A 26,954-nucleotide genomic window follows, 5' to 3' on the forward strand; every position below is an offset into this window, starting at 1 on the left:
ATGTACTATCGACAAGATGCACTGCACCAACTCACTAGGCTTACTTCAGCAGCACCTCCCAGCCCTGCGACCTCTATGACCAAAAAGAAAATGAGCAACACGATCACTGGAACACCAGGATCCTGGCATATACCATCATTCTTGAGTCAAATTCCTGGTATTCCCTATTTATCACCACCTCAGGGTAATTGGAGATGGGTAATAAATGTAGTTTTGCCAGTGTCACGGACATACCATCCACAGAAATAATTTTAAATTGTGCTAATTGGCACTAAATTACTAAATATACTCAAGGCCAGAAGGGTGATGGAAAATTGAAAAATTCGCCTGAGTGCATTATGGTTGCCACTGCGGGATTCTGGTACTGACTTTGATTTTTTTCCCCCCAGATTCAATATTTATTTTTACCTAATTTTTGTGTTCACTGAATTTAGTATTTAAAATTTTCTGCTACATAATAGGTAAATGTCTACATTCTCGTACCTAACACAGTGGTGGTCACAGATGTCTGCATTAATGCAAAGAGGATCTGATCCAAAAAGACAAGCAAGAACGACTCAAGAGGATGAGTTACGCAACATTTTATCAGTCATTTTAACAGAAACACGGACTTTAAATTTTGCATTCAGTGTGGTTTCATCCAGTTCAGCAGTTAAATATATAAACATGAGGGGGCTCAGTAAACGGTTCGGAGTGCTTTACTCTGCATCTAGTTTCAGTATATGATGGTAACAATGAGTGCCAAAAGTAAACAATAATCCTTTCCCCAATCATCTGTCATCATAACAAGAATAAAACTTAAGCCAAATTATATAGACTTCAAAACCATTGTGGTAATTTTATATTTACTATACTGCACATCTAATGCAGTCAGCAAAATCTTAAACCAACATTTTTCAAACAATACTAGTTTTATAGTGCATTCAGAATACCCCAAATGAAGAGATGTTTCATATCTCTAAGTTAACTTTTATAATATTGTTCTAAAAGTTTATACACACAATGACGTAAAAAAACTCACTACGCACTTGGCTTGAGTATAAAGCAAGGCTTTAATCAACTTGTTTCAGAACATGGAGGTCTAGTTGTACTTCACTAGTTCCTGTCTTACAAAATGTCCCTGGAAGCTGGGCCCACACCCGAGTATTTATACTCCTTGGACAGCGCCACCAGCTGGCCGTCCAGCATTATTTCATGAGTAGTTTCTTTACAATTATGAGATTTATAACACACATCATCAAATTTTACAGGTTGCAAACTCCTGTACCAGAGTGAACTTCAGATGGCAGTGATGGTGTCAAGCACATCAAGTAGAAATACAGTGAATTATATTTTCCTTCCTCATGAATTATTGGCAAAATTCTCAATTAACCATAAACTAATATTTTAACAAATCATAAACCACCTGGGCAAATCACATTATTAATTGGTTAGAATCCCAATGTTGAAATTCACTGGAGATGTAACATTAAAATAAATGCCAGTTTGTTTAACAAAAAACTTCACACTTAGATACATTTCTTGAGTTTTCTGGAGCACTTGCAAAATCCAGAAAATTCTGAGCAGTAACAAAAGCTCAACTGATTAATCTAAATATAATCTATGCAATTTAGTTCCACATCTGTCTAAACACTTATGGATGTACGTTCACTGGTTAATTTAGAACTCTAAGCTCAACGTGCCTAGAGATTTTTTAATAATTGCCAATTAGCTTTCCTCATTTATAGGTACATTACTAATAGAAGTTTATAGTGGAGGCAACTGTAGGGGTCACATAGAGACTCTTCACAAAGATTTCAATTACAAATTGCTCTTTAAAAAAAAAACTCCATCTCATTATTAAAGGAAATTATCCTTATACCTTGTGGACTAAAATATTGTACAACAGTGGAAATGTTAAATTGAGTAACTTGATTTGAGGTCAAGCCACAAGTGAATCCCTTTCTTAACTGAAACAACTCACAAGGGTACAAGAGATATCAAACACTAATCTAAAGCTAATCATACTAAATACAGGCTATATTTAATTTAGTTGAGAGTTTAACCCACTTATTCTACATCTAGTATAATCCAATTTGGTATGTTTTTAAAATTACTACCTTGGAAGGACTGTAGGACTAATTTTTGAGAAACACATTTTAAAGTCACTTCATACCAAAATTAAAAATACTTCTGAATACACATCTAGAAGAACATAGAGAATATAAAAATTATAGTTACAGTAAAATTTCTGATCATGAATTTTGCTTGGAAATGGTGTCGAAACATTATTGCCATCTGCTGAGAATTAATAAATTCAACAAAATTGAATAAAGTTGAGGGATGTCACTGAGGGCCAAGACACAGTTTTGCTCCAATGATTCACCATATGGTGAGTTTCTGATCTCAGCCATGCTGTCATGGCAAGGCATAGAGCAAAGGCCATTAACTTCTCCCCACAGAAAGTAAAACTGAAAGGATGGCAACGCTGACATTCTTATACATTTTTCAATGGCTAGTTATGTAACAGCATTAGAAAAAAATCTCCAACCCATCCTCTTGCCTGGGGTAGCCAGTTGACAGAGACATATTTCAGAATGTAAGGTGGAAAAGGAGGAGGAAGAGGAGAAAATATATATACAGGAAACTTTGTGCTATCCGGAAGTTGAATGTCCGGCAACTTTGATCTAACGGCAGAAATCAGCAGCCGTTTTGGTTAGGTGTTCTTTTTTCTCCTAGCATTCTTTTCACAGGCAGGCTCTGGAAAGCGTCTTTGTCGCTTAGCAACAGCTTCAGAGACGCTTCCAAGCTACTGGGCCGAGTGTTTACAAGCTGTTGCTGAGCAACAGTGTTTGTGGTCAGACACGGCAGGCTCTAGAAAGCGTCTCTGTATCTTAGCAACAGCTTCAGAGACGCTTCCAAGCCACGGGCCGAGTGTTTACAAGCTGTTGCTGAGCAACAGTGTTTGTGGTCAGATACTGCGATGAAAAGTTCCTATCTGATAACATTGACGCTGGTCTATCCGGAGCTTTTAAAAAAACGGCAGTAGCTCGGTCCCATGGGTGCCGGATAGCACAAAGTTTCCTGTATATTTCTTTAAATTGAAAAAAGTTTCACTAAGTTTAACAGTATTATATTACAGTTACTAGCTTCCTTATGGTGACTTTAGCCAAGAGTGACATGATAAATCCTCACTCTCTCTCTCATTAGATATCCTAAGAAATGCAAGTTTGAGTCTGTTGATCGAATCCCCAAAGAGCACAAGCCAACACAAAATTGTACACAATCACCATTTATTAATACTAATTAATTGATCTATTCAGAAGTTACCACGGTGATCTGTATAGGCAAATGGAAGCATTCCATTCATGCTGTAGGGCAACTAATGAGTGGGCTTGAAATTCGGTTGTAAAGTGTTGCAGCTCTGAAAGAATTTTAAATAATGTGGAGAAAGACTATGGTGAATATATTCTCAACTCAACTGGCGGAAGGGTCGAGAACCAGACGATACAGGTTTAAGGTGATTGGCAAAAGAACCAAAGGTAACATGAGGAAAAACTTTTTTACGCAGTGAGCGGTTACGATCTGGAATGCACTGCCTGAAAGAGTGGTGGAGGCAGACTCAATCATGGCTTTCAAAAAGGAATTGGATAACTGTATGAAGGAAAAAAAATTGCAGGGCTACAGAGAAAGGGCGGGGGAGTGAGACTAGTTGAAGTGCTCTTGCAGAGATCTGCCACAGGCTCAACTGGCCGAATAGCCTACTTCTGTGCTGTAACCATGATTCTAACTCAGCCAGTGTGTCCATCTCTTTGTTGTGTCTATGTCAGGTACAATGACTGATCTAAAAGGGAGCTTTTCCATGCATCATATGTTGCCTTGGAAACTGAAGTGGTTTATAAATGGCATCCATGATGCAGCATCTCTTTGTATTTAATATATAAAACTTCAATTGCTAGCGTGATACCCAATATTAATTCTTGCACCTACACCACTATATTAAGACCTATCACGTCTTTATTGCTGGGGTAGCGTAGATGGAGCTTTATCCATCATTAAATCAAAATTACTGTTGACCAGAAAGCTGGAGATTGACAACAGGTTCCCCATCACAGCCATCCCTCAACTGAGCATTAGACTTTTACATGTACTGTACAAAGTTACATTTTTTTTTTAAAAGCTCATTAGCAGCAGATGTTACAGAATAATACAGCTTAGTAAAATTTGAATTTCCTTACCTTCGATTCACAGAAACGCTGATCAACTCCATGCTGACATTTTACAACAGCTTTGGGCCTTTCCAATTCGTATTCCTGACACATCACGTGAAAGATGAATGTCTGACCCCACTCTAGCAGAGTTGCCAGCTACAGGAGATGAAGACATTGCAAACTTTGTTGGTGTACACATTAATGAATGGAAACTAAAAGAATATGAAGCTAGAATTAACAACGTAGTTTGATCAATTCCGTACCACTTTCTTGGTTATGTGAAAAAAACGATTCAGTACAAATTATCCCTTGATAAATGACACTAGTCCTGTTTACACTCGGTAGTTCACATGGCCAAAGGAAGTGCCTGGAATTAACAATTCTGTCATGTACACAGCCTTCAAAGTCACTTGTTTACATTTAGCTTTTTCAATTCTGACAAGCACATAAAACCAATATAAAACATAAAAAAAGTTATCTATGAAGCAAGATATCTATACTGCATAAGCAAAATACTACGGATTCTGGAAATCTGAAATAAAAACAAAAAGTGCTGGAAATACTCAGCATGTCAGGCAGCATCTGTGGAAGGAGAAACTGAGTTAACGTTTCAGGTCGATGACGTTTCAACAGAAGTTAGAGATATAACAGTTTTTAAACAAGTACAGAATCAGGGAAAGTGGGGGGGGGGGGGGGGGGGGAGGCGAGGGGAGAAAACAACAAAAGGGAAGGTCTGTGATCGTCAGAACTACAATAGGGTTCCGCTTGTCCTCACTTTTCACTCCACCAGCTTCCACATTCAACAGATTCTTCTCTGCCATTTCAGTCAACTCTAGCGTGATGCCACCACCAAACACATCATCCCCTCCCATCTCTTTTCAGCATTCCGAAGGGACAGTTCCCTCCGCGAAACCCTAGACCATTCTTTCATCACTGTCAACACCCACCCTCCTTCCCACGGCACCTCCCCGGGCAAGCACAGGAGATGCAACACCTGCCCTTATATCTCCTCCCTTCCCACCATCCATGGCCCCGAACACTCCTTCCGGGTGATACAGCGATTTACTTGTACTTCTTTCAACTTAGTAAATTGTATTTGCTGCTCGCGATGCGGTCTCCTCTACACTGGGCAGACCAAACACTGATTGCGTGATCGCTTTGCTGAATACCTCCGTTAAGTCCCCAAGTGTCACCCCGAGCTTCCGGTCGCTCTGTCCTCAGTCTCCTACACTGTTCCAATGAAGCTAAATGGAAGCTCGAGGAACAGAACCTCATCTTTCGATTAAGCACTTTACAACCTTCCGGACTCAACACGGAGTTCAACAATTTCAGATCATAACCACTGTTCCCATTTTTTTGGACAGCGGGTGCTGGTAATGGTTCTGCTGTTGCCATTTACAGCTCTAGACTCATTTTTTGTTCCTTTACTTATTCCATTACCAACCCCTATTTCCCTGTACCATCATCCCTTTTGTCATTTAATCACTCCTGCCTTCCACCCTATCACAGACCTTCCCTTGTGTGCTTTCCTTCCCTGCCCTTCTTTCCCTGCCTCTGTACCTGCTTAAAAACACTTACATCTCTAACTTCTTCCAGTTCTGACGAAAGGTCATCGGCCTGAACATGAACTCTGTTTCTCCACAGATGCTGTCTGACCGGCTGAGTATTTCCAGCATTTTCTGTTTTTATCTATACTACCATGCTTATTTTAAAATTGCAATTGCATGAATTACTTGTGAAGTTATTTGACAAGAGGTAGCAGTATGCTTCACACAAGTTACTGCACTCTTCTTCAGATAGAGACTTAGCAGACACCGAGCAACCCCTACTGACTTCTACCTGCTGTTATTTAATAAAAACCAAAGCAACAAGTTCTAGGAATTAATCATGAGACCACCTATGAGCAATCTAAATTGTAGCACACCAACAGCTTTGATTGATCTGCTACAGTTCACTTGTGACTTGATAAGTAAAATTGTTTGTGACAGATATTTACATCACAAAAGCCAACCAGCCTGCTGCTCTATGCCAATTTTTATGAACCAGATTAGTTAAGCAGGTGAAATCACTACATCTAAACCTTAAAGTTACAGGAAACATATACCAGCTTTTTTCAACTTTCTTCTAAAATTCATCTAGAAACATTGATCTTTTTGATTATACGCAAAGTCAAACTTCAAACTGCAAACTTCTATAAAGCAATAAACTTGCGATCAAAAATTTTCCTTTAACTTGCTTGCTATAAAAAAAAATGAAATTAGAACAATGGCAATAATAGGAATGTAATGCAAAATCTTCCTTTATAATTTCAGTTTGAATTCCTTCCTAGCCCTTCTTACTTTGATTTACTTCCCCTAAGGTCGTACCACACTGATCACCACTCTACGTTCTATTCAGTCTGCTCCCAGCTATCTGCAACTGGTTACCAAGTGATGGCAAAAGTGATTCAAAGTGACATATTTTATACATGCATATGCAAAAAATGGGACGATTCAGGGAGCTTAGAATATAGAAACAAACTAATTACACTCTTGTATACAAATATTGAACGGATCAGCATTTGCAAAGGTGAATGGGAGCGTGGACTGTAAAATTTAGTGTTTAAAAGCTTTTAATTTTGTACCACACGTGGCATGTCAAAATTCCAGGCCACAGTTGCCCACACCACTTGAATGACAAACAAAAGATGCAGCGGTTTGTCAAAAAAAAGCACTTGCTACACATATTTCTGTATGCACACCTGACTGCAGTGTACACAAGCTGATTGACTAGGACACAAAAAATGTTGGACTTTAAAAGATCAAACTTTGAGAGAACAGAAACTAAGGATTGAGTAAAAGGAGATTTTTTTTAATTTATTGAAGAAATAATGGATGTAATTGTTGACAATATTTCAAACAATAAAAGGCTTTTCAAAATACACATGCAGCAAACAAAGAGAAAAAAAAAAAGAAAGCGAGAAAGAGAGAAAGAAAGAAGAAAGAAAGAAAGAATTGGACAACTTAAAAATGACTATGCGAAGTTAGATTTCCAGAACAAAGAAATAGCAGTTACTAAATAATTACTTTACATATCTTTACCCAGGAAGGAGGGTAAGTTACTAAAGTCGGATATCAGATTTCCAGGATAGCAGAGGAGGAGTTAGACAATTTCCAAAAAAACAAATATATATTGCAATTTAAAAAATAAGATGCTTTTAAGATAGGCAAAAGTACTTAGGCTGGACAACTTGCATGAGTCGTACAGGAGATGGGGACTAAAATTAGTGAAGTTTTAACTGAAATTTTTATAAACTTACTAATTAGCAAAACATTTTTAAAAATACGTACATAATTATACCACAAGACTCATTGTATTAAGTGTATGCTCCTGCAATTGACATCAGTATATAGACCAAAGTAAAATTCTTTGGAAAAAAAATAAACATTAACTTAGTTTTCCACAGATTTGACAAACTACCTGTGGCAAGGTTACTTTAGCGGTAAGGAGGCCTGCTTGCACATCAATCAGCCATGAATATTCTAGTGTTGTGCTGCCTAAAGGTAGCCCCTCTGCTGAGAACATGGCATGGGCTCGTAACTGCAATCCAGACAGGCCGATATGACCTTCACGAAGTAGTCCATCCACGGATGGCCTCTGTACAAAAAAAAGGAGCAAAATCACTACTATTTGCATTACTGCTGTTAAAAACAAAACACAATATAGATTAATGTCAACACCTAGTACATTTGGCACAAAATTGAAAAATAATCAAGTATTCAAACTGTCCTAACTCAAGTATCTCAAGTAAATTAAAAATGAATCCCACTCCCAAACAAATAGGAGTTTGCAATGTTTTCGTTTTTAAAGCATATTAGAAGCTAACAAAGTTAATTAATGAAAACAAAAAGGCAATTCTGATACTAGCTTACACAATGTTCAGTAATGCAAATTAACCTAACATGGCATAGGTTGATTTTGTATCAAGCAGGATGTGATGAAAAACTGATGTTCTTTGCTGCATATAATTTTCAAAAGTTATGGTAGGTACATTTTCAAAGTGACATCAGCTCACTATTTCTCTGAGCTGTCTATATGTAATTTCCTTTGTGCTGTGGCAAAGTTAGTCCGTAAATAATCAACACTTGTGGTTGGTAGCCCTGCAATTACACTTGCCGACTTATTCAACCTGAATGACTGTCCTAAATGTTTTTTTTTTATTATATCTTCAATGCATGTATGGTTGGCTGAAATACCACCATTGTCTGTTTACAAGAGATCCTCTGAATTTCAACTTATGTGAATTTGTTTTGGTAATAGCAATCTGAAAATGTAATTTCCAACTCTGGTTTTATGTTCGAGCTTGAGAAGACATGATGACCACTGAGTGAAGACATATTACTGAGGCCATTAATTCATTGTATGTTGTGATGCAAGAATGCTCAGATTCTGTTTGTTAAAGACAAATCTTCAAAGATATTGCTTCTAATCCAAGGGCTTTCCTGCAGTCTTCAATTTCTATTCGCCATGTGTCCACAACATACAGAGAGTGACTAAAGCTCTGTAATCTCTTCAACAATGAAATTCAGCTTGCTCTATCAAAATGGGACTCAAATGCAGCTTCTAATGGAAACAGAAAACCATCAAAAGAATTGATGTGCGGTGGAAAGAAAATGTCTAAACTCAGAATCCCAGAAAGTACAGAAAACACATCAATAATTAATTTCAAATGGACAGGCAAAAAAAATAGGAGCTTAACAAAAAAAAGTGGTCTACTTTGAAAGAGTATGGTCAAAGAAGAAGAAAAAAGACCTGGGCAGAATCGAGGGTGGCCCAACTATTCTACCTATTGGAACAAGGATCTAACGTCAGCAATTCTGGTAAATTATGCTAATGTAGAAAGAGCGAAGAACCAGTAATTATATAATACTTTATATATTACAGTCTTAACCTTAATTACATATTACATTTTCTAAATCACAATGATGGGATATATTTTCCTCTGTAAATTAATGAGTGTAAAAACAAAAGAACCTTTTTTATACTCATGCTGACTTTACCACCAAAATTACCAAATGCAGAAAAATACACTACAGCATTTCTGGTAAGTATTTTAAAATTCATGTAATGCTACTTAATTTATTTTCCTTCTTTGATGGTTCAAATTCCAGAAAAAGTTGTTTCTTCCTTTTGTTTTTCATGAACAGCTAATCGTGAATTAAACATGGCACTGTACTGTTGCATTTCCACAGATGAATCATCCAAGACTTGATGTCCTCAGGGTCAAAATAGCAGAAAGCCACTGTTATGGGGTGGTGGGGGCAGAAGAGATTTCCTCTGCATTGTGTAAAAAAACATAAACTTGTTCTTTATAAAAACAAATTTATGATTTTATTAAACAAAGCACAAAGGAAATCATCGCTTTTTGACTGGGGGAGGGAACCCAACACGTTATGGCATACTCATCAGATTATGAAGAGACCTATTATCAATGCAATTTTCATTAAAATTTCCTTTATTTTACCCTTTGTCCACCATTGTGCCTTTATGCTCTATCTACATCCAACAGTCTTGCCCAGTAGCATGGGTGAATGGTTACAGTCACTTTAGCAAAGCTGGCTAAATGCTGAGAAGTGGAGAACCCTTATAGAAGGTTCATCAACTAATTTAGAAACATAGAAAAATAGGAGCAGGAGTAGGCCATTTGGCCCTTCGAGCCTGCTCCGCCATGCAATAATTTCTCTTACTCTTTCTTTTAGAAGGCCAATATTGATGGACTGGTACGTGGCTTAGGGTCATGCCCAAGGATAATATAGATGAATTCCCATTTCTGAGTGCAGGCAACTGCGTCAGCCAAAGACAAACACTGCATCAACAGAGATTTTTTTTTAAACTGAGCAGCAGTTGGTGAATGGAATACTCTGGCTATGTCACATGGAATCTCTGTTGAAGATTTGATTATAGCAAATACAAGGGAGTTGACGAAGAGCTGGAAGCCCCCCTACTCCATCTCAATAGCTTTGCATGCAGGTGCATTACATAACTTTAAGGCTTTAAGACAGTTGATCCAAATTCGAAAGTAGGACCTGGTACAAATTGAGAATAATCACAATAGAATATTTTCCTGGAAGTAATCTGCAACCCAAATTATAAAATATGAAAGTGTGGCGGTACCACCGGTTGTACCTTACATAAAGACACATAATTCCCTTTAACTTACCTTACTGTATGTTTAACTTACCTGTTGGGGCCATTGCCCCTTTAAGATGTGCCCTAGCGCGCTGCCGTCACATCACGTACGACGTGACATGCGTGCAGCGGCTGCCGGCCCGACTCGGCCTTCCAGAACGGCCGCCGGCACAGCCCGGCCTAGCGTCTTCGGCCTCAACGGCCAGCCAACGGGAGCGACGCGATCTTCCGCTCCCGCGGCAAGCACCGGCACAGCCCGGCCTCGCAACCTCGGCCTCAACGGCCAGCCGCACAACGACGCGGTCACGTGACTGCCCCAAGCGCGGGCAAACGTGACGACGCGCATCACGTGACGCCCTAAGCGCGGGAAACGCGAACGTGATGACGTCACAACACAAACGTGATGACGTCATCACGCTCCCCACAGGACTGCGAACTCAGTCCTCGTGGAGTCCCCGCTGGGACAAGACCTATACCACGGTGCTCCTACAGTCAGCCATCTTACCTGCCATCTTACCTAATGTAATTAGTCTGTTCCTGTAAATAAACAACTTGTTAATAGTTCGTTGAAGTCAAACTCTCTTATTTAGTGGCGATCTACATGAACCGCTACAAAAGTAAATTAAACCTAGTGGGGAAAACCCCACACTTAAAGTACATTGATTAGCAAATAAAACTATTATAAAAACTTTGCACAGCCACAGGAATATAGGAGGTGCTAGACGAAAAAAGACCAAGGTCCAGCTCATTCGCCTTCCGCCATCCTAGTAGTTGCATGATACAATGATAATGATGTCGCCGACTAATCATAGCAATCAATCTCTATCTACAACAGACCCAGACATGACGCAAGGAAAACCCCAGTGGTGGAGAGCTTTGGGAACCATAGGCCCAAAGTCACCTTTTTCCTCACATGCACGCTACACTTACATGTTATGTCTCAAATTACTTATATACTGCATCCCATAATGTTATTTTCTGAAAGAAATCTAGATAAATATCTAATTTAAAACTATAATGTGGCAAAAATGAAAATCAACTCCCTCAGTGGAGAGAGTCAGCAGACCAATGCTGATTATGAAAGAAAAATGAACTGAAGGTCCAAAAAAAATAGTCTGCTTGGCATAATGGTTTATTTCTGTTCCTATCAATTATTATGTAAGGCGAGACTAGTGTGAGACTATATTCAAGGTTAACAGAGGAAAATGGTCATTGGGGCACTAAACCAGGCAATTTTTCAGAGGTTTCTTAAAGGGAAATACCAGATGATTATTTGTCCCCAGTGATTGATAGGCAATATAGTATATGCTATTATATGAACAAGTTGTGGGAAAAAAGCATTTTTTTAACTATGAAGAGGAATGACCCAATAGAATGGATAGGACAGAGAGTGAGGGAGATAATTGCATGGAATGACATAGAATCTACAGCACACAAACAGGCCATTTGGCCCAACTGGTCTATGCAGTGTTTATACTCCACACGGGCATCCTCACACTAATTACCTATTCCCACTCTGCCCCTAGTTATCCCTCAATTAAAACACCTCATCCCTCAAAGCAACCCTTACAGCTGCCTGGTAGGATGATACATGGCACTTTTGTGTGTTCGTTTTTAATTATTTACACATTTTTCTCACCCCCTCCCCATTATGCTGTGCAAACAGGCTCCTGCACCTGCTTGCACCAGCCGTAAAATTTTCCAGCGTAATTGTTACGCAGTTGGTGGGCAATTAGCCCAACTTCTCACCAGCAGAGTCAATAATAACTTTCAAATAGGAATTGGATAAATACTTGAAGAGGAAAAATTTGCAGGGCTATGGGCAAAGAGCATGGGAGTGGGACAAACTGGATAGCTCTTTCAAAGAGCCAGCACAGGCACGATGGGCCGAATGGGCTCCTTCTGTGCTGGATCATTGTATGATTACGCACCCTTGTTCTGGGCTCTCAAACAAGTGGAAACAGTTTGTCCACATCCACCCTATCAAATCCTTTCATTATTTTAAAAACCTCTATCAGTCCTCTTAGTCTTATTTCTAGAGAAAAGAGCCCCAGCCTGCTCAATCTTTCCTGGTAGTTGCATCTTCTCAATTCTGGTAACCTCCTTGTAAATCTTTCTCCATTGTTTCAATATCCTTTCTGTAGTATGGAGACCAGAATCGCACATCATACTCCCAGTGTGTACATAAATTTAATATTACCTCCTTGCTTTTGTAATCTATTCCTCTAGAAATGAACCTCAGTACTTAGGAGAAGACAAGGATACTTAAGGTTGTCATCATACGCAGGTAGCTTAAAGTAAAACATGTCTATCTGTTTTATGGTGATGGATATTTATTGCCCCTACTACACTTTTTCTTTCCATATTCAGCAGAAACCGCAACTGCACAACCCGTTCTCAGGCTTCTGCCAATGCCACTTCAGACTTCGTTGTGACGAGATATACAGGAGAATTCCATGGTAACGCACGGACCATTTCCCTTACACTCAGTGGGAGGCACCCAGTCTCTACATTGTGCAGATTAAGCTGCTCATTTTCTTTTGCCTTTTAACAGAAACTTTTCTGTAGAAATTCAAGCTGCTCAGCCAGAAACAATAAATTTGGTTATACTTCCCAGCAATGTTCCCTCTAATTTTTTTTTGCAGAGCAGGCCATGGATTCCTTTGAGCGCGACCTTTACTTCCATGGACAAAGTTTACAACAACAACTTTTAGAACATCGACAGCAATTGCAACCACTTAAAAGCAGATATACAGTAATGCCATATTGCTACCCCACAGTCTCAAATCGTGAGACAATTAGGCAAGGTTCGATAGAGGTTGAACATGACTTCTCTGCTTTTGAATTCTATTCCTCTAGAAATTAACCCCAGTGCTTTAATTGCACTTTTATGGCTTTTTCAACTTGCGTTGCTACTTTTAATGATTTGTGAAGCTATACCTATAGATTCCTTTGCACCCCTACTCCACTTAGACTCTTATTATCCAAGGAGTAGGTCGCCTTCTTATTCCTCATACCAAAATGCACCACCTCACATTTATCTATATTGAAATTCATGTGTCATTTACATGCCCATTCTGCAAGTTTGTTTACGGTAGAATTAATTAAAAGCTTTTAGGTCGTCATTTACAAACTCTATTTTTAAAAAAATTACTTGTCAGAAATGACTGGGATATAAAAGAACTGCATAATAAGGCATTAACACTTCAGAAACGTCACTCAGTTACACGGTTATGCATCGACAAACAATCCAAAAACCCAAGGTGAGCTGAAAGAGGCATATCTATTTGTGCAATTTGTATTAATTTTAACTTTTTCAATGTATTAGCCCATCCCTCATGTCACTATAGCAGTGGCTACCAGCAGTGCAACCAGATAACCAACAAATATAAAGTGCTGTAGTTCTTTAGTTCATAGTATTAAAAAGAATTGAACAAAAACAGGTATCCGTATTTTTAACTTCATTCACCACTTCCATTAATAAGCGTCGTCTTCTTGAAGCACACCCCCATGTAACATGTCAGAAATGCAGCAACTTATTCATAAGTGCAGAAAAACACACACACAATTTGCATCACTAAATTAAAAACAAAAAGCAGGAAAAGCTATGATTTAACAGAAATAAACATTAATCTTTCTTCCAGGACAGGAGAACCAATCAGACTGACTTGGAAATGTTTACTAATATGTTGATGTAAAAATGTTAATTTACGAATTTTGTTTCTACTGTTTTTCTCTCAAATATTCTCTACAATATTAATCCCTGCTCTTATCACAAAAAGTGTTGAATTATTTTAGGTATTTCGCAATTAAATAGTGGGAAACAAACTTCATTGTACTCTCAATTTTTAATCTCCTATTTTAAACATTTATACCAAATCAAAATTGTACGTTATCAGTTTAACCAAAGTATTTTCTGTGTCTTACTCAATAAACAAATAGTGGTTTCTTCTAAAGTAGCTTCCTGCAAGTCTATTTACATTATTCCTGGAACTTGTTAGGACTATAGAACGATAGACAAAATAAAATGGTTTGTGTTTTTCCCCTTTTTTGGTTCTCTTCCTAAACGTCTTAATGATATTTTTAATCAGTCAATAAAAAATATGTAACTAACAAATCCTTCCCTGTCCTCCCCCTCCTCAACAGTATGGTTGCATATTTGTGTAAAGCTACTCACTTTAGTCAATCGTTCAAAATCAAATATGGAGAAATTTCATTTTTGAAATGTTTTAAGCAATTCAGAGCCTCTTTAAAAGCATTTGGACTTCAAGACCTGGTTGAAACTTGTTTAGATGAGGGCAAAATTGATTTTTGCTTGTTTCTTCCAAAATCAAATCTTGGGGGGAAAAGAGTGTTTTTAACGCTCATTTTTTGTGAAATGTTCATTAAAAATCTTTAAATTCTTTCGATTCTCATTGTAACTTTGAGAGGCTTACCAATCTCGCAGACCGGCGGCGGCGTTCTAGAGCCACGTCACGATACAAAAAGTGACGCAGGCAAGAGGAAGCAGCTGATTGGGTGAGTACAGCCAGGTGAGTACTTATACTACTCTATATAGTTTGACAATTAAAGTTAATAGTTTATAAAGTTTAGAAGGTCTTAATTTTTGTGGTTATACTTTGTACGGTCTCTTGTGTAACAGAGAGTGCTAATGAACAAGGGCACTTGAGTATATCATTTAATTGTAGTGTAATTGGTGGTATTGATTTGATTTAAGTTAATTTGAATTAATTAAAGCGTAAGTCATGACAGCACAGCTCAGCCCCGTACCATGCTCCTCCTGCACTATGTGGGAAATCAGGGACACTTTCCGTGTCCCTGACGACCATGTGTGCGAGAAGTGTATCCAGCTGCAGCTACTGGCAGACCGCATTGCAGCGCTGGAGCTGCGAATGGATACATACTGCAGCATTCGTGATGCTGAGGACATCGTGGATAGCACATTTAATGAGTTAGTCACACCGCAGGTAAAGGCTGCACAGGCAGCAAAGGAATGGGTAACCGCCAGGCAGAGTAGTAGGCGCAAGCAGGTAGTGCCTGCGGCCAGCCCCCTCTCAAACAGAAATACCACAGGAAGCAGCCAACTTCCTGGCACCATGGGTGGTCCTGCTGCACAGGACGGGAGGAAAAAGAGCGGGAGAGTTATAGTGATAGGGGATTCTATTGTAAGGGGAATAGATAGGCGTTTCAGCGGCCGCAAACGAGACTCCAGGATAGTATGTTACCTCCCTGGTACAAGGGTCAAGGATGTCTTGGGGCGGCTGCAGGGCATTCTGGAGGGGGAGGGTGAACAGCCAGTTGTCGTGGTGCATATAGGTACCAATGATATAGGTTAAAAACAGGATGAGGTCCTAAAAGCTGAATATAGGGAGTTAGGAGGTAAATTAAAAAATAGGACCTCAAAAGGTAGTAATCTCAGGATTGCTACCAGTGCCCCGTGCTAGTCAGAGTAGAAATAGAAGGCTATTTCAAATGAATACGTGGCTAGAGGAATGGTGCAAGGGGGAGGGATTCAAATTCCTGGGACATTGGAACCGGATCTGGAGGAGATGGGACCAGTACAAACTGGATGCTTTGCACCTGGGCGGGACTGGGACCGATGTCCTAGGGGGAGTGTTTGCAAGTGCTGTTGGGGAGGGTTTAAACTAAAATGGCAGGGGGTTGGGAACCTGTGCAGAGAGACAGAGGAAAGGGAAGCAAGGATAGAAACAAAAGACAGGAAGGAGAAAAGCAAAAGTGGAAGGCAGAGAAATCAAACAGTGCTACAGTAAATAATAATTCTAAAAGGACTAAGAGTGTTAAAAAATCAAGCCTGAACGCTGTGGGTCTTAATGCAAGGAGCATTCGTAATAAGGTGGATGAATTAGCTGCGCAAATAGATGTAAACGGATATGATATAATTGGGATTACGGAGACATGGCTCCAGGGTGACCAAGGCTGGGAATTCAACATCCAGGGGTATTCAATATTCAGGAAGGACAGGAAAAAAGGAAAAGGAGGTGGGGTAGCATTGCTGGTTAAAGAGGAGATTAACACAACAGTAAGGAAGGATATTAGCTCTGATGATGTGGAAACTGTATGGGTAGAGCTGAGAAATACCAAGGGGCAGAAAACTTTAGTGGGAGTTGTATACAGACCCCCAAACAGTAATGCTGAGGTTGGTGATGGCATTAAACGGGAAATTAGAGACATGTGCACTAAGGGCACAGCAGTTATCATGGGTGACTTTAATCTACATATAGATTGGGCTAACCGAATTAGTAACAATACTGTGGAGGAGGAATTCCTAGAGAATTCCAATATGTCGAGGAACCAACTAGAGATCAGGCCATCTTAGACTGGGTATTATGTAATGAGAAAGGATTAATTAGCAATCTTGTTGTGTGAGGCCCCTTAGGGAGGAGCAATCATAATATCATAGAATTCTTCATTAAGATGGAGAGTGAAGTAGTTGACTCAGAGGCTAGAGTCCTGAATTTAAATAAAGGAAAAGGCGATGGTATGAGGCACGAGTTGGCTAGGATGGATTGGGGAACATTACTTAAAGGGTTGACGGTGGATAGGCAATGGCAAACATTTAAAGATCACATGGATGAACTACAGAATTTGTTCATCCCAGTTTGGCATAAAAAAACAAAAAAGGTGACTCAACTGTAGCTAACAAGGGAAATTAGGGATAGCATAAGATCCAAGGAGAGGACATATAATTTGTCCAGAAAAAGCAGCAAACCTGAAGATTGGGAATAGTTTAGGATTCAGCAAAGGAGGACAAAAGGATTAATTAAGAGGGGGGGGAAATAGATTATGAGAGTAAGCTTTCAGGGAACATAAAAACTGACTGTAAAAACTTCTATAGATATGTGAAGAGAAAAAGATTGGTGAAGTCAAGCGTAGGTCCCTTGCAGTCAGAATCAGGGGAATTTATAATGGGGAACAAAGAAATGGCAGACAAATTAAATACATACTTTGGTTCTGTCTTCACAAAGGAGGACACAAATAACCTCCCAGAGATGTCGGGGAACATAGGGTCTAATGAGAGGGAGGAATGGAATGAAATCAGTATTTGTAGGGAAATGGTGTTAGGGAAATTGACGGGATTGAAGGCCGATAAATCCCCAGGGCCTGATAATCTACATCCTAGGGTACAGGAAACTTTGGTTTATCCGGAGGTTGTATGTCCGGAATACTCGATCTAACGGCAAAAATCAGGAGCCGTTTTCTGTAAGTTTTTTTTAGTTCTCGTTCTTTTTTTTTCCCCAGTCAGGCACTGCAAGGTCTGTAGCTATAGCAACAGCTTCAGCTAGAGACGCTTGCAGCTGCAGCCGACTCTTTAGAAGCTGTACAGTGTTTGTTGTCAGATACGGAGATGAAAACCTCCGTATGCTTCAACATTAACTTTGTATGTCCGGCAGTTTTGATAGATCGGCAACACGCCGGTCCCGTCGGTGCCGGATATCATAAAGTTTCCTGTACTTAAGGAAGTGGCCCTAGAAATAGTAGGTGCATTGCTGGTCATCTTCCAAAATTCTATAGACTCTGGAACAGTTCCCATGGATTGGAAGATAGCTAATGTAACCCCACTATTTAAAAAAGGTGGTAGAGAGAAAACGGGGAATTATAGACCGGTAAGCCTGACATCGGTAGTGGGAAAAATGCTAGAGTCCATTATAAAAGATGTAATAGCAGAGCACTTGGAAAACAGTGACAGGATCGGACAAAGTCAACATGGATTTACAAAGGGTAAATCATGCTCGACTAATCTACCGGAATTTTTTGAGGATGTAACTCGTAGAATAGATAAGGGAGAACCAGTGGATGTGGTGTATTTGGACTTTCAGAAGGCTTTCAATAAGGTCCTGCATAAGAGATTAGCATGCAAAGTTAAAGCACATTGGGATTAGGGGTAAGGTACTGACCTGGATAGAGAACTGGTTGGCAGGCAAGAAGCAAAGAGTTGGAATAAACGGGTCTTTTTCCGAGCGGCAGGCAGTGACTAGTGGGGTACCGCAGGGATCGGTGCTGGGACCCCAGCTATTCACAACATATATTAATGATCTAGACGAGGGAACTAGATGTAATATCTCCAAGTTTGCAGATGACACAAAGCTGGGTGGGCGTGTGTGCTGTGGGGAGGATGCAGAGAAACTCCAGTATGATTTGGACAGGTTGGGTCATTGGGCAGATGCATGGCAGATGCAGTATAATGGGGATAAATGCAAGGTTATCCACTTCGGTGGCAAGATTATCTGAACGGCAATAGATTGTGAAAAGGGGAAGTGCAACAAGACCTGGGTGTCCTTGTGCACCAGTCGCTGAAGGCAAGCATGCAGGTGCAGCAGGTGGTTAAGACGGCAAATGGTATGTTGGCCTTCATAGCGAGTGGATTCGAGTACAGGAGCAATGATGTCTTGCTGCAGTTGTACAGGGCATTGGTGAGACCACACCTTCGGTATTGTGTGCAGTTTTGGTCACCTTATCTGAGGAAGGATGTTCTTGCCATGGAGAGAGTGCAGCGAAGATTCACCAGACTGATACCTGGGATGGCAGGAATGACGTATGAGGAGAGGTTGGGTCGATTAGGCTTATATTCGCTAAAGTTTAGAAGAATGAGAGGGGATCTCATTGAAACTTATAAAATTCTAACAGGGGTAGATAGACTAGATGCAGGAAGGATGTTCCCGATGGCAGGGGAGAACCAGGGGTCACAGTCTCAGGATAAGGGGTAAGCCATTTAGGACTGAGATGAGGAGGAATTTCTTCACCCAGAGAGTGGTGAGCCTGTGGAATTCTCTACCACAGAAGGCAGTTGAGGCCAACTCATTAAATATATTCAAGAAGGAGTTAGATGTATTTCTTAAGGCTAAAGGGATATGGGGAGAAAGCAGGGACAGGGTACTGAATTTGGATGATCAGCCTTGATCTCATTAAATGGCGGAACAGGCTCGAGGGGCCGAATGGCCTACTCCTGCTGCTTTCTTTTATATTTCTATGTAGAAGTTGCTCCAAGTCCTTCTTCAACGCTGTCGTTAAACATACAGCAAAAAATAAAATGAACTCTAATTCCAAACGGAGCTCAAATAAGAAAGTGAATAAAGTGGTTAACCTTCCAAAGGAGGCGGTGAGGTTATCTATCCCTAGCCTTGCCGATGAGTTGGGATCAGTTTTGGAGAAGTTGTTTCCTCTTTTTCTGCTGCCATTCACTCTGTCTCTCACAGACTCTGAGGTACAAACAGGGGCTCAGGGCTGAGGACCTCAGGGTCAGGACTGTAGCGGGTTCCAGAGTTCAGGCGCCGAAATGGGTCCAGCGCGCAGGCGCCGAAGCCCGCTCCTGCGGGGCGAAAGAACAAGCCTGTGGGAAGCAATTGAAAAGAGCGCCTGCGCACCAGAGCCCACTCCAGTGGGACTGGGCGACCTGCAATGCCTGGTGCATGGCAGCCTTGCGGTAACTGCTCGCTTAGGGGAACAGTGCTACCCAGCTAACGTCACTTCAAGTTATATTCCTTTGGCTTTTCTTTTAACTATTTAAAACTGAAAGATCTTCTTAAAATAAACTATCTGAAGAACGAAATCAGTTTATTAAAATCTAGCTGCCAAATAGAACAGCAACAACACTTAAAATAAAAAGCGTTTTGATAGAGTGGAGCACGTGAGCATCAGTGTAAATGTGCACAAAAAGCTCTCAATTATACTATAAATAATCCAAGCAATAAGAAGCAAAATAAGATTGAGGAAGATATTTTTGTCCACGCCAAGTAGGGAAAAACCTTGGATGACTTTGCATCATTTAGCATTACAAAATGTTTTCTACAGAAGTAGAATTTAAAACCTTCCAATTGGCATCATCCTTTTAGAGTTTTATACTGAGCAATTCCATTGTATCCGGAACTTTCTGAATTCACATCAGATAGACACATGCTTTAAGATAGAAACAGACACAGCTCTAAGGATACATCAAGGAACAATGAGCAGCAGCAGTTTTCAAGTTCAAATTCTCCCATCAATAGGATTACTGCTGTGACAGTTCAGGGTAAAAATAGTCAAAATACTGTCATTTATCAAATGAAAGTTCTGGATGAGAAAGGATGAAAGCCTGCATCAAAAGCATGCTTTATCACTGGACAAATACCCTTGCCAATAAAAAGCAGTATAATGCTTTTTATTGGCAACATCTGCTACACAAGCTAACCTAATTGTCGTCATGCTTGAATACTAAAGAAAATATTTATCCCAAAATAATTTGAAGCACTGACAAAGGCCAGCTTTTAACTTTGGCTCAGCTCTAAATCAATACAGCAATTATAGGTAATAGTAGCATTTAAAATAAGACTCCATAAGCCTGAAAACAGACGCAGCAGACTCAGAAGGTCCAGAGAAACTCAACATTTTTTTTATTCGTTCCTGGCATATGGGCGTCGTTGGCAAAGCCAGCATTTATTGCCCATCCCTAATTGCGCTCGAGAAGGTGGTGGTGAGCCACCTTCTTGAGCCGCTGCAGTTGCTTGGTAAAGGTACTCCCAGTGCTGTTAGGGAGGGAGGTCCAGGATTTTGACTGAGCGACAATGAAGGAACAGTGATATATTTCTAAGTTAGGATGGTGAGTGGCTTGGAGGGGAACTTGAAGGTGATGGTGTTACCATGTGCCTGCTGCGTTTGTCCTTCTAGGTGGTACAGGTCGTGGGTTTGGGAGTAACTGTCGAACAAGCCTTGGCGAGTTGCTGCAGTGAATCTTGTAGATGGTACACACTGCAGCCACAGGGTGCCGTGGTGGAAGAAGTGAATGCTTAAGGTGGTGGATGGGGTGCCAATCAAGCGGGCTGCTTTGTCCTGGTTAGTGTTGAATGTAGTGTATGTACCTTGAAGAAGGAACTATATTCTGCAGCCCCTGTATACTGCAGTACCAGTAGTGACCACCCCTGTATATAAGCCTGTGTAATAACTTAGTATAGTAGTTCCAGTTTTGTCTCCATTCAGTAAACACCTGTTATAACCAACTTCTGCAGTCCGTGTCTCAATTACACACGGACATTACATTGAGCTTCGCGAATGTTGTTGGAGCTGCACTCATCCAGTCAAGTGGAGAGTATTCCATCACACTCCTGACTTTGGGTAGTCAGGAGGTGAGACACTCACCGCACAATACGCAGCCTCTGACTTGCTTTTATAGCCACAGTATGTGTGTAGCTGGTCCAGTTAAGTTTCTGGTCAATGGTGACCCACAGGATATTGATGTTGGGGGATTTGACAATGGTAACACGTTGCACGTCAAGGGTCGGTGGTTAGACGCTCTGTTGTTGGAGATAGTCATTGCCTGGCACTTGTGTGGCGCTAATGTTACTTGCCACTTATCAGCCCAAGCCTGAATACCGTCCAGGTCTTGCTGCATGCGGGCATAGACTGCTTCATTATCTGAGGAGTTGCAAATAGAACGGAACACGGCGAATATCCCCACTTCTGACCTTATGATGGAGGGAACGTCATTAAGTACCGCTTGATAGCACTGTCGACGACACCTTCCATCACTTTGCTGATGATTGAGAGTAGACTGATGGGGCGGTAATTGGCCGGATTGGATTTGTCCTGCTTTTTGTGAACAGGACATATCTGGGCAGTTTTCCACATTGTCGGATAGATGCCAGTGTTGTAGCTGTACTGGAACAGCTTGGCTAGAGGGGCGGCTAGTTCTGGGGCACAAGTCTTCAGCACGACAGCCGGGATATTGTTGAGGCCCATAGCCTTTGCTGATTCCAGTGCGCTCAGCCGTTTCTTGATATCACATGGAGTGAATTGAATTGGCTGAAGACTGGTTTCTGTGATGGTGGGGATCTCAGGAGGAGGCCGAGATGGATCATCCACTCGGCACTTCTAGCTGAAGATGGTTGTAAACGCTTCAGCCTTGTCTTTTGCACTCGCATGCTGCACTCTGCCATTATTGAGGATGGGGATGTTCATGGAGCCTCCTCCTCCCATTAGTTGTTTAATGGTCCACCACCATTCATGACTGGATGTGGCAGGACTGCAGAGCTTTGATGTAATCTGTTGATTGCAGCATCACTTAGCTCTGTCTATAGAATGCCGATTCCGTTGTTTTGCATGCATATAGTCCTGTGTTGCAGCTCCCCCAGGTTGACGCCTCATTTTTAGGTATGCCTGGTGCTGCTCCTGGCATGCTCTTCTACACTCCTCATTGAACCAGGGTGGGTCGCCTGGATTGATGGTAATGGTAGAGTGAGGAATATGCCGGGTCATGAGGTTATAGGTTGTGGTGGAATCCAATTCTGCTGCTGCTGATGGCCCACAGCGCCTCATGGATGCCCAGTTTTGAGCTGCTAGATCTGTTCTGTATCTATCCCATTTAGCACAGTGGTAGTGCCACACAACACGATTGCAGGTGTCCTCAGTGTGAAGATGGGACTTTGTCTCCACAAGGGCTCTGCGGTGGTCACTGCTACCAATACGGTCATGGGCAGATGCAACTGCGACAGGTAGATTGGTGAGGACGAAGTGAAGTAGGTTTTTCCCTCCTGTTGGTTCTCTCACCACCTGCTGCAGGCCCGGTCTGGCAGCACTTTCCTTCAGGACTGGGCCAGCTCAGTCAGTAGTGGTGCTACCGACACACTCTTGGTGATGGACATTGAAGTCCCCTACCTTCTGTGTCCTTGCTACTTTCAGTGCTTCCTTCGAGTGGTGTTCAACATGGAGGAGTATCGAGTCATAGAAACACAGAAGATAGGAGCAGGAGTAGGACATTCGGCCCCTCGAGCTTGCTCCGCCATTCAATGTGATCATGGCTGATCATCCGGTCTCTGCTTTCTCCCCATACCCCTTGATCCCTTTAGCCTTAAGAAATATATCCAACTCCTTCTTGAATATATTTAATGAATTGACCTCTAGTGCCTTCGGTGGTAGAGAATTCCACAGGTTCACCACTCTCTGGGTGAAGAAATTCCTCCTCAATTTTGTCGTAAATGGCCTAACCCTTATCCTTAGACTGTGACCCCTGGTTCTGGACTCCCCGACCATCGGGAACATTCTTCCTGCATCTAGTCTGTCCAGTCCTGTCAGAATTTTAGAAGTTTCGATGAGATCCCCTCTCATTCTTCTAAGCTCCAGCGAGTATAAGCCCAATCGACCCAATCTCTCCTCATACGTCATTCCTGCCATCCCAGGTATCAGTCTGGTGAATCTTCGCTGCACTCCCTCCATGGCAAGAACATCCTTCCTCAGATAAGGCGACCAAAACTGCACACAATACTCCAGATGTGGTCTCACCAAGGCCCTGTACAACTGCAGCAAGACATCCTTGTTCCTGTACTCAAACCCTCTCGATACGAAGGCCAAGATACCATTTGCCTTCTTAACCGCCTGCTGCACCTGCATGCTTACCTTCAGTGACTGGGGCACAAGGACACCCAGGTCTCGTTGCACTTCCCCTTCTCCTAATCTATTGCCATTCAGATAATAATCTGCCTTCCTGTTTTTGCCACCAAAGTGGATAACCTCGCATTTATCCACGTTATACTGCATCTGCCATGCTTTTGCCCAATTACCCAACCTGTCCAAATCATCCTGGAGTTTCGCGGCATCCTCCTCACAGCACACACGCCCACCCAGCTTGTGTCGTCTGCAAATTTGGAGAGATTACATCTAGTTCCTTTGTCTAGATCATTAATATATATTGTGAATAGCTGGGGCCCAAGGACCGATCCCTGCGATACCCCACTAGTCACTGCTTGCCACTCGGAAAAAGACCCGTTTATTCCAACTCTTTGCTTTCTGTCTGCCAACCAGTTCTCTATCCAAGTCAATACCTTGCCCCCAATCCCATGTGCCTTAACTTTACACGCTAATCTCTTATGCGGGACCTTATCAAAAGCCTTCTGAAAGTCCAAATATACCACATCCACTGGTTCTCCCTTATTTATTTTACCAGTTACATCCTCAAAAAATTCCAGTAAATTAGTAAAGCACGATTTACCTTTTGTAAATCCATGTTGACTTTGTCCGATCCTGTCACTGTTTTCCAAGTGCTCTGCTATTACATCTTTTATAATGGACTCTAGCATTTTCCCCACTACCGATGTCAGGCTTACCGGTCTGTAATTCCCCGTTTTCTCTCTACCACCTTTTTTGAATAGTGGGGTAACATTAGCTACCCTCCAATCCATGGGAACTGTTCCAGATTCCATCGAATGCTGGAAGATGATCAGCAAAGCATCAACTATTTCTAGGACCACTTCCTTAAGTACCTTAGGATGTAGATTATCAGGCCCTGGGGATTTATCGGCCTTCAATCCCATCAATTTCCCTAACACCATTTCCCTACAAATACTGATTTCTTTCAGTTCCTCCCTTTCATCAGACCCTATGTTCCCCGACATCTCTAGGAGGTTATTTGTGTCCTCCTTTGTGAAGACAGAACCAAAATATGTATTTAATTGGTCTGCCATTTCTTTGTTCCCCATTATAAATTCCCCTGATTCTGACTGCAAGGGACCTACGCTTGACTTCACCAATCTTTTTCTCTTCACATATCTATAAAAGCTTTTACAGTCAGTTTTTATGTTCCCTGCAAGCTTACTCTCATATTCTATTTTCCCTTTCTTAATTAAACGCTTTGTCCTCCTTTGTTGAATCCTAAACTGCTCCCAATCCTCAGGTTTACTGCTTTTTCTGGCCAATTTAATGTCCTCTCCTTGGATCTTATGCTATCCCTAATTTCCCTTGTTAGCCACGGTTGAGTCACCTTTTTTGTTTTATTTTTAAGCCAAACTGGGATGAACAAATTCTGTAGTTCATCCATTCAGTCTTTGAATGTTTGCCATTGCCTATCCACCGTCAGCCCTGTGGTAAACCACTTTTATCGTTCACTATCGTTACACTATAGTTATCACTGTTATATCGTTACTCTATGGTTATCACTGTTCACACTGTTGTATCGCTATACGAGGTCGCCTCTTGTCACGCTGTTATACCTGGGCTGGCCACTGCTGACTCCGCCCATGACTCCACCTACCTGCCCAGGTATAAAGGTAGTCGACTGGCTGGCATTCCTCCTTGTTGTATCCGATCACCCACGAGGGTGGGCTCTGTTATTTAGCCAATAAAAACCTATAGTTACTTTCTTAACTCGTCGCTTTTCATTGGATGAATTGATAGGTATATCAATTTTATTGGCTAAATTTTAAAATGTCGTTCCCTGAGCAGCAAAGCGAGCAGTCAAACGACCAGCCAGACGCCGAGCTACAACAGCCACAGCAGCCTCAGCGTGCCTCAGAGATCCAAGCTAAGAGTTCTGACCGCCCAACTGAGCCCTAAAGTATTCGCACTCATCCGGGACCTTAAAACATACGAGGACGCCATCAACCGGCTGAAAAGACAATACCTGAGCCCGGTAAATTCCATGTATGCCAGACACCTCCTAAGATCCCGCCCGCAACAGCCAGGAGAGACCGTGGATGAATTTTTACAGGTGCTGCAAGCACTCGGCAGAGACTGTAACTTTAAAGCGGTAACGGCAGCAGAAAATACTGAAGACAATGTCCGCGATGCCTTCGTGGATAGCCTGCGGTCCGACTACTCACGGCAAAGACTACTGGAAGCAAAGGACCTCGACCTGGACAAAGCTGCAGCCCTCGCTCGCTCCCTAGAAGTGGCCCATCGGGACCTCGAGGCATACTCAAGGTACTGTAACCTGTGACCCTGGGACTCGGGACCGACCCCAATACCCCCCGCAGCAACCCCCCCCCCGGGACCTACCTCAGCGTCGGCGTCCCGGACCCGATCGGGACCGCCACCCCCGGTACCGGCTGCGACCTCTGACCCCCGCGATCGGGCCGCCGGCTGCTTCTTCTGCGGCCAGGCGAAACACCCGAGTGCGCGCTGCCCAGCCAGGAACTCTACCTGCTCAAACTGCATGAAGAAAGGCCACTTCGCCAAGGCCTGCAGAGGTGGATCATCAGAGGCCAGCAGTGCCTCATGCGAGCTATGGGGGCGGCCATCTTCCATCAAGGCCACAGAGGCCAGCATCCCCACACGTGAGTCATGGGGGCGGCCATCTTTGATCCAGGCAACCGACACCAGCAGTGCCTCATGTGAGTTATGGGGGCAGCCATCGTCTCCGCCATTTTGTCCAACCTCGTGGGAGACGCCATTTTACCCACCACGCCCGACCGCCACCGTGCCTCTAGACCCGACTACCGCCTCAACCGCAGACTACAACAACTCGCTCAGCTATACACTAGCCTCCGTCACACTGGACCAGGCCCGCCCGCATCACCTGTCCAAGTCGATGATGGACATCAAAGTAAACGGCCACGCCACGACCTGTCTGTTCGACAGCGGAAGCACGGAGAGCTTCATCCACCCAGACACGGTGAGCCACTACTCCCTCCCTGTCCTGCCAACGCGCAACCGGATCTCGATGGCATCGAGGTCACACGCCACAGACATCAGCGGCTGCTGTGTTGTGACCCTGTCGGTTAAGGGTACGGAGTATAAAAATTTTAAACTCCTCGTCCTACCCCAGCTATGCGCTGCCGTCCTACTAGGCCTAGACTTCCAATCCCACCTCCAAAGCGTCACGCTAGCATACGGCGG

The 26,954-nt window shown here is 42.1% G+C and overlaps 1 protein-coding gene across 10 annotated transcripts in view; it reads right to left on the bottom strand.

Annotated features, from left to right (window-relative positions):
- bltp1 (bridge-like lipid transfer protein family member 1) overlaps window positions 1-26,954 on the bottom strand; it is a 567,108-nt gene that overhangs the window by 316,697 nt on the left and 223,457 nt on the right. For all 10 annotated transcript variants that reach the window (XM_086009761.1, XM_086009749.1, XM_086009753.1 and 7 more), the window contains 2 exons: window positions 7,650-7,826; window positions 4,218-4,346 (listed from right to left, as the gene is read on the bottom strand). In XM_086009761.1, the coding sequence (XP_085865887.1) occupies window positions 4,218-4,346; window positions 7,650-7,826 (306 nt within the window). The remainder of the gene's footprint in view (window positions 1-4,217; window positions 4,347-7,649; window positions 7,827-26,954) is intronic.

This window comes from Somniosus microcephalus, chromosome 2 (assembly GCF_052327205.1).
Source record: "Somniosus microcephalus isolate GS21.2 chromosome 2, FLI_Smic_1.0, whole genome shotgun sequence".
Lineage (NCBI taxonomy): Eukaryota > Metazoa > Chordata > Chondrichthyes > Squaliformes > Somniosidae > Somniosus > Somniosus microcephalus.